Source organism: Tauraco erythrolophus, chromosome 3 (assembly GCF_009769465.1).
Source record: "Tauraco erythrolophus isolate bTauEry1 chromosome 3, bTauEry1.pri, whole genome shotgun sequence".
Taxonomy (NCBI): domain Eukaryota; kingdom Metazoa; phylum Chordata; class Aves; order Musophagiformes; family Musophagidae; genus Tauraco; species Tauraco erythrolophus.
The window spans coordinates 36,391,349-36,405,697 of record NC_141467.1 but is presented as its reverse complement, the minus strand read 5'-3'; the positions used below and the strand labels follow the sequence as shown (position 1 = coordinate 36,405,697).

Sequence of the window (14,349 nt, the reverse complement as noted above, 5' to 3'; positions counted from 1 at the left end):
CACACTGTGTTTGCAGTGTACTTAATATTTTCTTAGACCTTTATTCACACAGCTGGAGTGAAAAAAGGAAATTGGAAGTGCTTTCATGAAAATGTCTAGTTCTGTGCTTAACAGAAGTTCTTTTTCATCTAAACAAGTTATGATAAAGTAATGTTCTAATGATTTGCAAATTAGCTACTGAAATATTATTAAAACCAAGATTTTAATTAATAAAAAATAATTATGAATAATTCAGTAAAGCCATAAATTTTAATCACAATAGGGAATAAAGACCTAAACCAAGAGATTTCCTTCTAATTTAAGAGCCTAAATTGTGGAAATGCTGCACTTAAGTAACTGTATCTTTTAAACTTTTAAAATAAAGATCATACTTGAAGCTAACTAAAGGAAGATTTTCCTGCCCCTAATAACTTTAATTGTGTGTGGGAAAAGTACTGTAATAGCCTTTTCTGACTTTCAGAGATACTCATGTTCTTGGGAAATATTTGCAATAGTTTTTTACAAAGAGCATCCCATAATAGCATCTAAGAATAGATATTAAAGAAAAAATGTAATAATCCTGAAATCATGTTCTCAAAAATATTGATGCACTCATTTCTATACTGTACAGGTTTTCTTCTTATTCGTCATTAACAGGTTGCTGTGTTCCATTTGAGCAGGCCAAAGCTGTAATAAGTTTGTTCTCCAGCCACAGTCATGGAAATTAGTACTTCAGTTTCTGTCATTCACTTGCTTTATAATGATATTTTTACAAATACCTCATCCAAGGGTGCAAAAGTAATTTCTAGGCATCCTCCTCTTCCCACCCTGTCAGTCCTGCTGCGCAGCTCCAGTTGGGTACCTGTCAGAACGGTTGTCCAAATTCTTCAGCTGGTTGCCTTGGTGCCTTCTCTCTGTGGTTCTCTTGTGATCACCTTCTTTTGGCAGGGGCTGTCCTGTAGCTGTCATCAAACTTCATTCTTTATGTGAGGTAATGTTTTTAGATGCTATAGAAGGTAAAACAAGCCCTACTTTTCAGTCAGCCAGTCTTCGTGCTGATGAGACTTTGAGCTGAGGCTCAGACTGGTTTGGCAAATTTAGGTTTATCTTGAAGGGCTGTGTAGGATTAATTGGAAGGAGAACCTGAGAACGCCCTAGAAAGACATGGATTTGTCCCTGATTTCTCAAGAGAAATAGCTGAACCTTGAGCGTCCTGTGGAAAGAAATGGATCAACTTGTATGTTGACCTTGTCCTAGAGATTCTCATGAACAGACAGAGGACTTCATTTTCCCTGCCTCTCCCTTCCTGCAGCAAATGCAAACACTCTCTCATGGGAGAAACTGACATTTTTATAAAGCTTCTGAAGGGGAAAAACAGAGGTCAGTTCCTTTCTTCATTACACTTCTGACCTTCTGCTATTTTGCTAGCACACCCTTTTGCAGAAGGAAGTAGTTGAGGGAAGTTTCGTTATTGAAAACGTTGTGGGCATTGCCTCCCAGGGAGCCTGTTCAGGCATGCAAAGAAACTTGGTCGTCTTCCTCGTAAGCACTTCTTCGAGCATTGTTTAATTGGAACTGTGTTTCTCTATGACTTGACTTTCAGATCAAGACTCTGGACTTTCATGCTCAGACTTCAGGTGGAACAGATTAAGAATGATGCCCTGATTGTCATCCATAGCTCCTCCACTCTTTGAGAAAGGCCTTTCTACCTTCTTGTACTGTAGTGGGATTATAAAACTGTAATGCTGTTAGGAAATGGTATTCCACCCATGCATAACAACTAGTTGTCTTAAACAGTCTTCTTTTGCATGCAAGTGGGGAACTCGCAAGAAAAACATTAGTGATGTTAGTAGTCAAGATAGCCAAGAATGTCAAAGCCTCTACAAAAATGGATTTGTAGTTGCCATCCCTAAAACACTCTGGAATTGCTGTCTTTGCACAGGCAAAAGTTGGGAGTAGAAGCTTCCAGGGCAGGACTCAGTACACTTTCTCCTGTATCAGTGAAGCATTCCTTATGATGTAGGCAAAATCAGTGTATGCTTGTGCAGTTCAGAAGTTCTGGATGAGACTCTCTGCTGACAAGAGAGACACCCCGAGCTGAAATGGCTGATCAGTATGGGTTGTAGAAAGCACAGGACCCATATTCAGAATTTATACATTTGTAGGCAAAATGCCAGTAACAGAAAAGCTAACCAGTCCATAAATGAATAGCATTGGGAAAAGATGCAATCCCTCACTTCTTCCAATTTATGCTTCGAGTTCTGCAGTAAAATTCCACTCACCAGTACTGTCTCCCCTTGTCCCCAGTTTCAGCAATTCACTGCTTCTTGCTTCGCAGTAACAATGAACTGGAGAGAACTGTGCAACTGAGAGAGGAATTTTTTGCCTAATATGTTTATTGTCCTTTCTTAGGCATTTATGATAGGTGGAAGCTGTTCCATTAAAATTGAAATTTAGACATATAATTGTCTTAAGATTAATTAATGCATTGATGTTAAATGGTTAATTTTAATTGGTTGTTGGAGTGTTTTTACAATATGGGAATGGTGTTTCTGGTGACTCAAAGTTAAGGGCGGGTCTTGGAATTTCCAGTTGAATTTTAGTCTGTGTCCAATCCAGATTCAGCCACTGGGGGGCAGTATCTTCATGGAACCTACGTAGCTACAGGCTGTATCTATGTCTGCCATGTGTCTGAATTTCACTCAAATATTATAACGTTGCAGAAATTTACATGTACCCCTCTAACTTTTGTTTCTTCCCACAGGAGGTAAATTTTGGAATATTTGATTGCACTAATGGCAATATCCTTCAGGGCCTGGAATTCTTCTTGTCCCAAATCATGATACCAGCACTTAAATTCCAACAGGTAATCTAATAGTTAGTCTTTTTTCTCAAGAACGTTTGGAATGAAGGCAAGGCTGCTATAGTCCCCTTTGTGCATCAGGTGAACATAAAACAGAGGATACAAAAAGATACAAGTCCCATATAGGCCTGTGTGAGAGTCATGCATTTTGTGTATGTGTTAGAAATTCATGTTGTTTGTTTTCAAGCCATAACACCAGCTGTAATGCTCATGACGAAGGAGAACATAGCATTGCAGCCGTACTAAGGCAAAACTGTGATGATTTAATTAAAACTAGATTAAGCCTGGGTTGAAAGAAGTGCCAAGTTCTTCTGGCAGCACAAAAGATCAGTCCATTATTTTATTCTAAGGCATGGAGAGCAAGCACTGTGTCACAGCCAGGATAGCCAGCTGCTTTAAGTTTTCCTTGTTCTGTGGCACTCACAAAGCATCACAGTCTACTCTGTTACCTCTCGAAGTACATGTTCAGAGGTAGGAAATACAATAAAGATCAGTGTCTGTCAAGGATGATGATGTCATACGCTCTTAACCATGTGCTACCACTTTTCTCTGACCCAGGAGCAGGAAGGGAGATTAGAATCTGTTCTCTCTGTTCAGAGAGCATCAAATCAGACTGAAAAAAGACAATAATTCAGTGTGAGGACAGTGAGAGCAGGGAGACATTTGTATTTCTTGACCCCCTCATGCTTGTTTGTCGTGCTTTCTTGTCTAACAGAATAATTAAATCAATGCACACTTTAAAGTAATTGTGCTATAGTACTGATGAGTGTATTTTAAAGTGCATGCTGATAAATCTTTATATATTGCCATGAATAAGAAATACCTTTCTGATGAAAAATAAAATACCTTTTGTGTTCAAAAAACAAAAGAAAGTGTGACTCTTGCTTTACTGTTTTTTTTGTTTGTTTTTTTCCCATAAATCGGAAAATAATCAGAACTGGGGAGCAGTGAAAGAAGGCTTGAAGAACAGCCAGATACAAGACTTTCTGTATTTGGTGGATAAATTTGTGGGTACTTTGTCATCATCAAGACAGAATATAGAAGATAAAATTCAGCTCACAAAAGTGGATATTGATATTTATGTCAACAACTTACAGAACCCATCTGACTACATAACTGCAGGTGAGTAATTCCTACAGCAAAGCAAACACAATGATGCTGTTTATAAAAGAAATGTTATGTCATTTATTTTTACAAATTTTTACAAATTTGCCTTGAAGAATTAATAAATCTTCCCTGAGCTATATACATTTTTCTGCTTACTCTTGCCAGGTGTAATCATAAAATTATCAATCATCTGCCCATCTTTTAATTCATAGATCTTAAAGGATTAAGTAGTTCCTTGACATATCATGTATGCAGTGGCCTGTGTTCCTCCTAGTTTGCTGGCCAGGTAGTTGCTGAGTGAAGCCATCTACTAGTGTGTATACACTTCACTTTTTTTCATACTGGGGAAATCCTATCCAATATTAAGTTTGTCTCTGAGGGCTGTGAGTCAAAACAAGATGTGTTTATAAAAATGCATATATATATACATCTATATGTAAGAAAAAGTGTAGTTATGTCTCTTTGAACAATAACTTTCCACCATTTCTTATCACTACATGAGTTTTTAGAGGGAAATAGTGCCAAACTAGTCAATACTTCTACAATCCCTCTCAGACCTACATGAGCCTATGGCAGGACAACTTCCACAGAAGGACTAGTGACTCTTAAGATGAGGTAATAACATTACATGGCTGGATAAGTTCTTTAGATCCATTCTGTAGTACAGGCTCCATAAGTCCTAAATATAATGCACCAAGTGAACTGGACTCTCTCAGCTGCTAGGGCAATCTAAAAGATGCGCTGACTTATAAATTATAGTGGGTTTTTTTTGTGACTGTTAAGAATGTCCATTACATGACACTTCTAATGTGGAATAGGCTGCAGTGGCAGAAAGAGAGAAACATGGAGAAGTAAGCCTTTACTTACCAAATACAAGCAGAAAAATATACACATAGTAGTTAACGCATTTCTTGGACCTTTGAAACATGATTCTCCCAAAACCACATCACTGTATGTTTTTCCTTATGAACTCACTGTATTTTTAACTGTTTCCACTGTAGAGGATGGAGTAGGTAGATAGAAGTCATGTGTGTATGCATCTTGTTGTTATTGTCTTAATCTTTTCATGTTGTTAGTCAGTGATTTGAATATACTCAGCTTACATAGAGTTTCAGCTTATGTTTGCCAAGGACATTTCACTTCTGTAATTAAAAATCTGTATTTACTTGTTGGTACTTACGAGACTGTTCCATTCTATGGTTCTGAAGGCAGTAACACAGATGTCACTGAAAAACTTGAAGAAGTGGTCATGATTTGGATTAAACAGATCAAACAAGTTTTAGTGGAGAGTGAACAAATGAGAAGAGAAGCTGATGACATTGGTCCATCTGCAGAGCTGGAACACTGGAAGACAAGAATGTCATCATTTAACAGGTTAAATACCTACATTATATCTCAGAGAGTCTAAAAAAAAAAGCTCTTTAAAAAGAAATGTAAACTTTCATTCCAAAGAGAGTATTAAATGTGTTTCTTTCTTCAAAGCCTTTTAGATGAGATCAAGAGTTCGAGAGTAAGGAAAATTATAAGTATTCTTCAGGCAGCAAGATCAAAGGCATTAAAGCAGTGGAAAGAGCTGGTAATTACTATGTTTTAATAAAATTTTAAAATGAGTAAAGTACTGTATTTATAATACACACAGAACTGAACACACAATGCTAAAAACAGTTTTGAGTGTTTATGCTGGTTTTGTGTTATGGTTTATTATCCATCTGTTGAAACATATAACACCAGTGATTCTGAAGTTAAATAGATAACTTGAAAATAAGTCAGTGCTTCTGTAATATGTCTTTCATTAACATAGTAGGCAGAATGATTGTCCAAAAGTAGAGCAATGCAGCAATACAACATTTTTCTGTCTCTTTCCAGCTGTACCACGTGCAGACCAACTGTAGAGATGTCTGAAAGTTCGTCATATTGCTTTTAGAATTATTGACAGCTGGCTTTTTGTAGCATAACTGCTGCTTCAGATAAGTGCTTATCTGTAATGTAAACTTATGAGTCAAAATTGTAGGCAAGCCAGAAAATAAGCTGTAGACCACGTACAGCCAATCAGACCCTGCCAAAACACCAGAATGTAGATCTTCTAGATCTTCTTAAGAGAAGGTGTTCTACTGTTTTGAAAACAGATCAGGAAAACAGTGTCACCTTACCGAGTTTTTTATTTTGTGCTCAACATATTTGCAGACTTTTATGATAAATGGAATTTGGATGAGAGTGTCTATACAGAGCCAACACAAGCCAAGGATAATGAACTAAATTCCTTTCTTTGTACAGAATTACCTCCTAATTACTGGATAGTTCCACTTGTCATGAACAGAAGAATCTATAGGCATTAATTGTAAACTCATTTGCCCTAACAAGTGTTTATACATGGGAAACTACTCTGCCCTGGTGAGGCCGCATCTGGAATATTGTGTCCAGTTCTGGGCCCCTCAGTTCAAGAAGGACAAGGAACTGCTTGAGAGAGTCCAGCGCAGGGCCACAAAGATGATTAAGGGAGTGGAGCATCTCCCTTATGAGGAAAGGCTGAGGGAGCTGGGTCTCTTTAGCTTGGAGAAGAGGAGACTGAGGGGGGACCTCATTAATGTTTAATGTTTATAAATATGTAAAGAGTGACTGTCATGAGGATGGAGCCAGGCTCTTCTCAGTGGCATCCAATGATAGGACAAGGGGAAATGGATATAAGCTGGAACATAGGAGGTTGCGCTTAAACATGAGGAAGAACTTCTTCCCAGTAAGGGTAACAGAACACTGGAACAGGCTGCCCAGAGAGGTTGTGGAGTCTCCTTCTCTGGAGATGTTCAAAACCTGCCTGGACGCATTCTTGTGTGATCTGATCTAGGTGGTCCTGCTCCGGCAGGGGGATTGGACCTTTGAGGTCCCTTCCAATCCCTAACATTCTGTGATTCTGTGGAACACCCTGGTACATTTCAGGGATCTTGTCTAAGTTCTGTAGAATGGATACCATGCCAAAACTATTCTAAAACGTAAGTTGGATTATCAAAATCAGACTATTCAACTTCCATCAGGAAAGAAAAACTTTGGAGGTCTAGTAAGGAGTTCCTCTAAATCACATTCAAAATGTTGCTTATTTGAGAGAACTCTGTAAGAAAATGTTTGCAAGATGGAGTCATAGTCTTTTGTGGTAGCATGCACTTTAGAAGAGCAACAACCTGTTCAGTAAGTTTTAACACTACTAATTCTATTTCTTTTTCTTTCTCCCTTCAGGATGGTAGTATAACAATGGCTGCCAATGAAGCTAAAGACAACGTGAGATATTTATATACATTGGATAAATTTTTTGGTCCACTTGCCAAAGCCTCACCTGTAAGTAGCACTCTAAAGGCACTTAATGTGAAATTCAGAAAAGAAAGGAAAGGCTTTTGCTGCTGAAAGAAAGATATTTCTTCTTTCAGTATTTAACTCCTCTGCTTAATGATTACTGGACAGCTTAACTCCTTTGGTGTTAGTGATTTGAGTTTACAGATTTTGAATAAGCCAGAGATAATACTACTTTTTGAGTAGGAGACAGTTGTCATTCCAGAAGGTAACTAAAGGGCATGAGAAAAATAAGCAAAAGATACTGTTTTTCCAAACCTGATGTTGAGCTGAACTGTCTTTGTGAGGTTGGGCTTTACATATGGTACCTCTTCCTGGTTCCATGCTTCAGTTAGCAGTTACTCATAATTGTTTTAATTCAAGTATCATAAAATGATCTTAAGCCTTTAGTTGAGCTAAAATTGGGCAGCTTCCACTTATTTTACAGGTTAAAGCTGTTTTTCTTGCAGGTAGCATGTATTTACCTTCATCCTGGTTTAAATTATAATATTTATTTCCATAACCATGTGGATCTCAGATTTTATTTTTTTAAGTGAAAGCATGAATTTTGAAGATATAGCCACCAAGCAAAACTGTCTAAACTTACATGGTTCAGAAGATTTACCCATAATCCATCTGTTTACAAATTTTCCAAATATTGTTTTCAAGGCCTGAACTCTGTTTGAATCCATTGTGCTATTTTATACTGCTTTTCTTCTGCAAATATTCACCATTCTGCCATATTGGACTTGACTTTTAGATACCATACTTTTTTTATCCTTTTCTAGACCAGTCACTGTCTCCTGTTCTGGGTTCTCAGTATATCTGGCTTGCATGCATTTCTGTGGAATCTTTTTGTGGGATAGAGAAGACTCTGTAGTTCAGTATCCTCAGTAAAAGAGAGATTATCGTTGTCTTGCCTCTGCCTTCTGAGTTTCTCTTCTGGATCTAGGCAAAACGAGTGAAGGCCAGCTTTCTTCTTGTCCTTCCTACAGCAGGCCAACTCTTTTGTAGCAGTGTAGGACTTCTTTTCCTCAGGTAACATATACCTCTGCAAAGCAGACTACAGCACCTTCATATACTGGAGGCCCTGGCCAAAAAGAGTACAGTCTCTTTTTCCTCTGGAAGAAGATGTATTCATTTAATCATTACCCATTCCCCACGTTTTTCTCTTGATCGTAGTCTGTTAGGTCCCCGCAAATGAATTGAATGATCCAGTTCTTAATGACATGTCTACAAGAACAATGTGTTACAATCAAAAAGATGTTTATCCGCTGACAAATGTATTCCCAGAGCTGTCACGTTTTTTGTTGTTTTAATTTTTAGGAAATTTGGATTGCTGACCTTCCCATTTTTTCCTGTTGTAGGTAACAATGATGGAACATGTACCCAGTTTAATGAATACTGTCTGTATGATCTACTGTACATCACCATACTACAACACATCAGAGCGCATGACATCTCTTCTTCTTAAAATCACTAATCAAATGATTAACACATGCAAGATGTATTTATGTGAAGGTGTTTCAAAAATCTGGGATCTGGACAGGTGATAGATTTTAATAATTTCATTTTCTTTTTTTAACACTAGAAATAAAACTATAGATTAGTCATTGAGATTATTAAAAGGTAAATTCAAGTAGCCCCTCATCCTCCTACCAGGCACTGATTCCCATGTTAATTTTAAGCTTGTGACTACTCATTTTGTGTAGAATTAAGTGCTCTGCAAAAACAAACTTACTGCATGTTGTGAAAAAAAAGGTTATTGAAAAGCATGTAATGTATATCTGTATACCACAGTCAATTTTTTGTTTCCATGGCTTTTTTTAGACAAAAATTCACTTGACCAATTAGAAAAGAGAGCTAAGGTTCTTCATAAAGAAGCTCTGAGGACAGACTGCCGAAGTTCCATCTAAGATTTATATTTTGCTGTTAGTGGACAGGAAAGTCAGTTTGAGGAAGGGGACAATATATACCAAGACCAGAATCACAATTCAATTGTACTCTGTTTGGAGTGAGGTATGTGGGTGATAGGATGGGACTCAGACTTGTATTTTCTGAGTATTCCATGGAGAAGCCTGTATGAGCAAATACTTGAGGAGTCTTAATGGTGCCGATGAGGCACCTTAAATTTAAAAAGCTAGATTTACTGTAAATTTGCTAGTTAGACATGCCTAAGACTAGTTTTGTTCTTCTATTGTTCTTATTACAGCTATTAGTATAGCAAGAGTCCCTGGTTTTCAGCAAATGTTAGGCACTGTATAGAAAATGAACAAAAAGCTTGCCCCATCTATAAGGAGCTTGCAATCTAAAACATAGGAGTGAATGGTGAGATGAGAGGAGGAAAGAGGAATGGAGAAAAAAACGGCAATCATGCAGTGTTGGTCAACTGGAATGACAGTGTTTTCAGCAAACCTTGTGATGCCCTTGGATGTTCTGTAGGCATTACTGCCAGGAGGACTAAAGGAGACATTTAAAGGAAGGGACCAGTTCTCTGCTCTATGGCTAGTTGCAAAGAGCTGCTCCGAGGTGCTACCTACAGCATAAGTGGAAGCACAAAAGTGTTTATATGAAACTTAACAAGTGGGTGGTGAATGCTGATGTCACTGGCAGAACAAGTATATCCGAAGGATGAGAGTTTAAGTGGAGATAACCTAAGAAGAACACATAGTGTAACAACAAGTCAATTATTTTAACGCAAAAGAGAAGGGGCAAACCACAGAGAGGGAGTAAAACGGGCATGACATCTAAAGTTATCAACTAGAAAAGTAATGATTGGAACAGTCTCTTGAAAGAGTATAAGTGGAGCAAGATTATCGTTACTGAGGTGAGAAGGAATAGGTGTTACAAGCTTCATCAAGATATAGACAGGCAGAATGTCTGTGCTTAAATTCCAGCCAAGTCAAAGGTGACACTGAAGTAACAGGCTAGGAGACATAAAAGTAAATCTAACAAATAATTTGAATTTCTCCTGTATTTTGGTGTGAATTTACTTTTGAGACATTCTTATTCATTTATTTGCTGCTGCTGTCCCTGCAAAGTTCTCTCTGTCCCAGTTAGTGATTTCAATTTATAAAGTTTGACTATGATTTTAATTCCCAATGATCTTTTGGAAGACAAAAGGCAAAACTAAAGTGGAGCAACAGTCTTGGATAAATGGCTTATAAATAATTTCTATGCCTCATCTGTGTATCTCATGTGTGTATTTATATATACCTCAGGGTTAATGAACAACTGTGTATAAGATGTGACTATCAGTGGCCTTAGGAACCAAGAAATCCTTGGTGTGTCTTTGTAAAGAAATGAGACTTTTCTCATGCTTACTGTAGCCTGGAAAAATACCTCTCCAGTCTTGTCTGCTTAGAAAAAAACAAATGAAGGAAGAAAAACCCATTAGCAATACTCAGGTTACAGAAGATGAGAAATGGCCAAACTGCAGGCACTCAGTAGCCAGGGTTTACCTGATGTAAGTTCTTTCTGGACTATGCTGTGAAAGTTTGGGGCTGATGACAATAAAACCTAAACATAAAAATATCCAAGCTAGATAACAAATTTTAAAAAACCCCTTGTAATGTATCATGGAATCATAGAATGGTTAGGGTTGGAAGGGACCTCAAAGATCATCTAGTTCCAACCCCCCTGCCATGGGCAGGGAAACCCTCCACTACACCAGGTTGCCCAAAGCCTCATCCAGCCTGGCCTTGAACACCTCCAGGGATGGAGCATCTACAACCTCTCTGGGCAACCTGTTCCAGTGCCTCACCCCTCTCTGAGTGAAAAATTTCTTCCTTATATCCAATCTAAACCTCCCCTCTTTCAGTTTAAAGCCATTGCCCCTTGTCCTGTCACTACACGCCCTTGTATAAAATCCTTCTCCAGCTTTCCTGTAGGTCCCCTTTAAGTACTGGAAAGCTGCAATAAGATCACCCCGGAGCCTTCTCTTCTCCAGGCTGAACAGCCCCAACTCTCTCAGCCTGTCTTCATAGGAGAAGTGCTCCAGCCCTCGGATCATCTTCATGGCCCTCCTCTGGACTTGCTCCAGCAGCTCCATGTCCTTCTTATGTTGGGGACTCCAGAGCTGAACGCAGTATTCCAGGTGGGGTCTCAGAGAGGGGAGTAATGTGTAATGTATGTAATCCTCATATTTTAAATGTTTTTCAGATAATGTGTAATTTTGTGTTCTCATTTTGCAAAGTTGCATATCTGACTGAAATATTCTGGTTTTGTTTATACTCTTTTGAAGATCTCCTTAGGATGATTTTCTGTCTTGTGTGCTTTTTTCCTCAGGCAAGAATTGCTAAAGAGGATACAACAATGCATTTCCCTCAAAGAACAGTATCAAACATCCTTTCAGAAAATTAGGGAGACACTAAAGGAAAATCCAAGTGACAGGCAATTTGATTTCAGGTAAATAATTCACTCTAACATTGAATCATATTCATTTATACAATTTATAAACAAGATGTCGTTATATCTGCTGGCTAGCAGAAAAGCTAAATATTCAATTAAAATGTGGTATTTATTATAAGCAGAATACGACCTTGCAGAGGTGTGGGGTTTTTTTCAGGAATAAACTAGTGACAGGTTTTTGCCAGTCACTTGTTGATTTAGCAGATGTCCAAGGGGACTTCAGGGGAATTTATGCATGTGTTAATTTAATACATATGTTTATGTATGATCTGAAATCCCAACAAATTTGAGTGATGAATGTAAGTGAAGAGACTCCAGGGGAATTTAATCAGCTTTAGGCCAGGTCGTCTAGTACAATGCCAAGGAGAGTTTTACCTGTATTTGCACTTAAAACATGGAGCATTTCTTAGTATTGTACATTCACATTTTGATCTACTGCAAATGTCTTATTCAAAAGAGTAACTCCCGTAAAATATGGTGAAGGCTTTTAATTGACATATATAAGGATTAAGCATTTTTTGGTTGATATCCATTACTTTAAAATGGTTTTTACTTGATTTGTAGTTATTACAGCATTTTTTTTTTCTAATGTGAAACTTGGTACCAATTCTAGAAGAATATATGTGGGTTAAATATATGTGGTTAAATCTATTACAAATAGATTTGTATAACAATCCCTCTGTTGCATTTTTATTGTTAGTGAAAACTATATATTTGGAAAATTTGATGCATTCTGTAAACGTTTGGAGAAGATTTCAGACATGAGCAATATTATGGAAAACCTTTTGGAGCTCCAGCATATAAAAATAGAAGGTATTGAAGAGATCAGTACTCATTACCAGAGCATTGCTACAAACACCAAATCCAAACAGTACGATGTTCTGGATCACAGAAGAAAAGAGGTACATACATTCAGCACTTGTCTGACCATCACTCCCTTAATTCTATGCTTTTCACTGGAGTTGTGCAAAGAAGAGTAAATTTAGTAACTGCGTGCCGTATTTTGCTTTAATAATAATACTTCCATATCTTTTCATACAATTTTAAAGTGTTTGGGTAAATTTGGCTTTTATTTCAGATATTTTTGTTAATTTTCAATAAACTAGATTTTGTGTGATAGGTAATGCTACAAACAACTTTTCCTAAACTTGTTTGTTTTGAGATATGTACATTTTGAACTGCAGACTGAAAACCAATTCAGGCAGGGCAACGCATTAGATACAGTTTATCTAGTTGCAAGAGTTACTTAGTGTTACTGAAAATACTTAGTGAAATAGTAAAGGCAGTATTATAGTAATGGTAGCAAAGGCACTTAGATGAGCATTTTAGGAGAAGTGAATGATGTCACCCTGCTGAGTAGGGTGGTAAAAACTAAAGTGGATTTTTAAGTGCTTCAGACTCACATTTTAGTACATCCTGCACATACTGGAACTGAGCTGCTTTATCTGAGCTGTAGCCTGCTTTTTTTGCAGGATTGATAGTCTCACAATAGCAGTGCTAGAAATGTTGACTTACTCTTCTGCCTTCCTGAACTGTAGCTTGCAGCTGTCAGGAACTTACCTTTAAACATTTCAGTCTAGAGTGCCTTTGGCTTTCTTTTAACTGGCTGATGGCTTACAGTTCCGTAATACTTGCTGTGTGGTTCTGTTCTGAAAGAAAACATTTACTGGTAACTGGAATTTGAAGGTGTTTAAAAATTGTGTTGCTTTTCTACACCTAAATGGTTGAAGCAATATATATTCTGGACTATCTTCCCAAGCTTGTGGAGTGGTTTCTTCAAGAGGAAGTTTGCACCGAACTCTTTTTGTAGGTCCTCAGTCTTTTGGACTTTTAAGAAAAAATATTACAGCTAAATACCCAAATTATTACAGATAAACACCCTACTTCTAGTTAGGAGCTGCCAAATTTGGTAGCCCAATGGAGGTGGGGCTGTCACAGTTCCATGTCCCCAGGTCCACTGAGCATGTAATTCCCAATTGTAATGCATGCATCATATGCACAATACATTTGTGCACAGGTGTGGCTGCATAGCTCGACACAAACTGAACACACAGCCATCACTCAATTACAAACAGAATTAATTCCTGTACCTCTCTGGCTGAGCAGGAGGAAAGCCTGTTAGTAGAAAATATATAAACATGGATCCCTCCAGTAGCTGGTCTATTCAACAACTAGTCCCTGGATACCCAGGTCTCCCCAGTTCCTGGACTTAGAAACTCCACCAAGGCCCACAGCCCCACTCCAGCTGTGGGTACTCAGACCTGTACACACACACACACGCACAGACACGTGCACTATGGGTCCCTCCAGTGCCTGATCTTAGGTGGTCAGTCTACCCTCTACCTGACCCCTGGATCCCCTTGCTGTCCCGGTTGCTGGCACACACAGACATGCACATGTCAACGGTTCTTTCTTGCAGCAGTTTCAGGCTTATAACCTTATCAGTAGCTGACCTTCAGACCCTACCATCTCTTTGGTAGCTGACTTGGGCTTCCTGGCCCCTCTGGTAGCCAACTCTTAGACCGCTCTGGTCTCTTTAACATCTAGCCCAGACTTACGGTGCTCCAACACTTGGTTCCCAAGCCTCTGTCCTATTTGCTGCCTAGTCTGCTTTGGTATTTGCTAGCCATTATATGTGACACACCCACCCACACAGTATGCACGTGCTCCAG

General features: G+C 38.3%; 1 protein-coding gene across 1 annotated transcript in view; it reads left to right on the top strand.

The window, feature by feature from the left end:
- LOC104375270 (dynein axonemal heavy chain 5) overlaps window positions 1-14,349 on the top strand; it is a 168,285-nt gene that overhangs the window by 7,064 nt on the left and 146,872 nt on the right. The window contains exons 7-14 of the mRNA XM_086609153.1: window positions 2,744-2,845; window positions 3,778-3,964; window positions 5,158-5,323; window positions 5,432-5,525; window positions 7,178-7,276; window positions 8,635-8,816; window positions 11,555-11,674; window positions 12,378-12,579. Coding sequence (XP_086465279.1) covers window positions 2,744-2,845; window positions 3,778-3,964; window positions 5,158-5,323; window positions 5,432-5,525; window positions 7,178-7,276; window positions 8,635-8,816; window positions 11,555-11,674; window positions 12,378-12,579 — 1,152 coding nt within the window. The remainder of the gene's footprint in view (window positions 1-2,743; window positions 2,846-3,777; window positions 3,965-5,157; window positions 5,324-5,431; window positions 5,526-7,177; window positions 7,277-8,634; window positions 8,817-11,554; window positions 11,675-12,377; window positions 12,580-14,349) is intronic.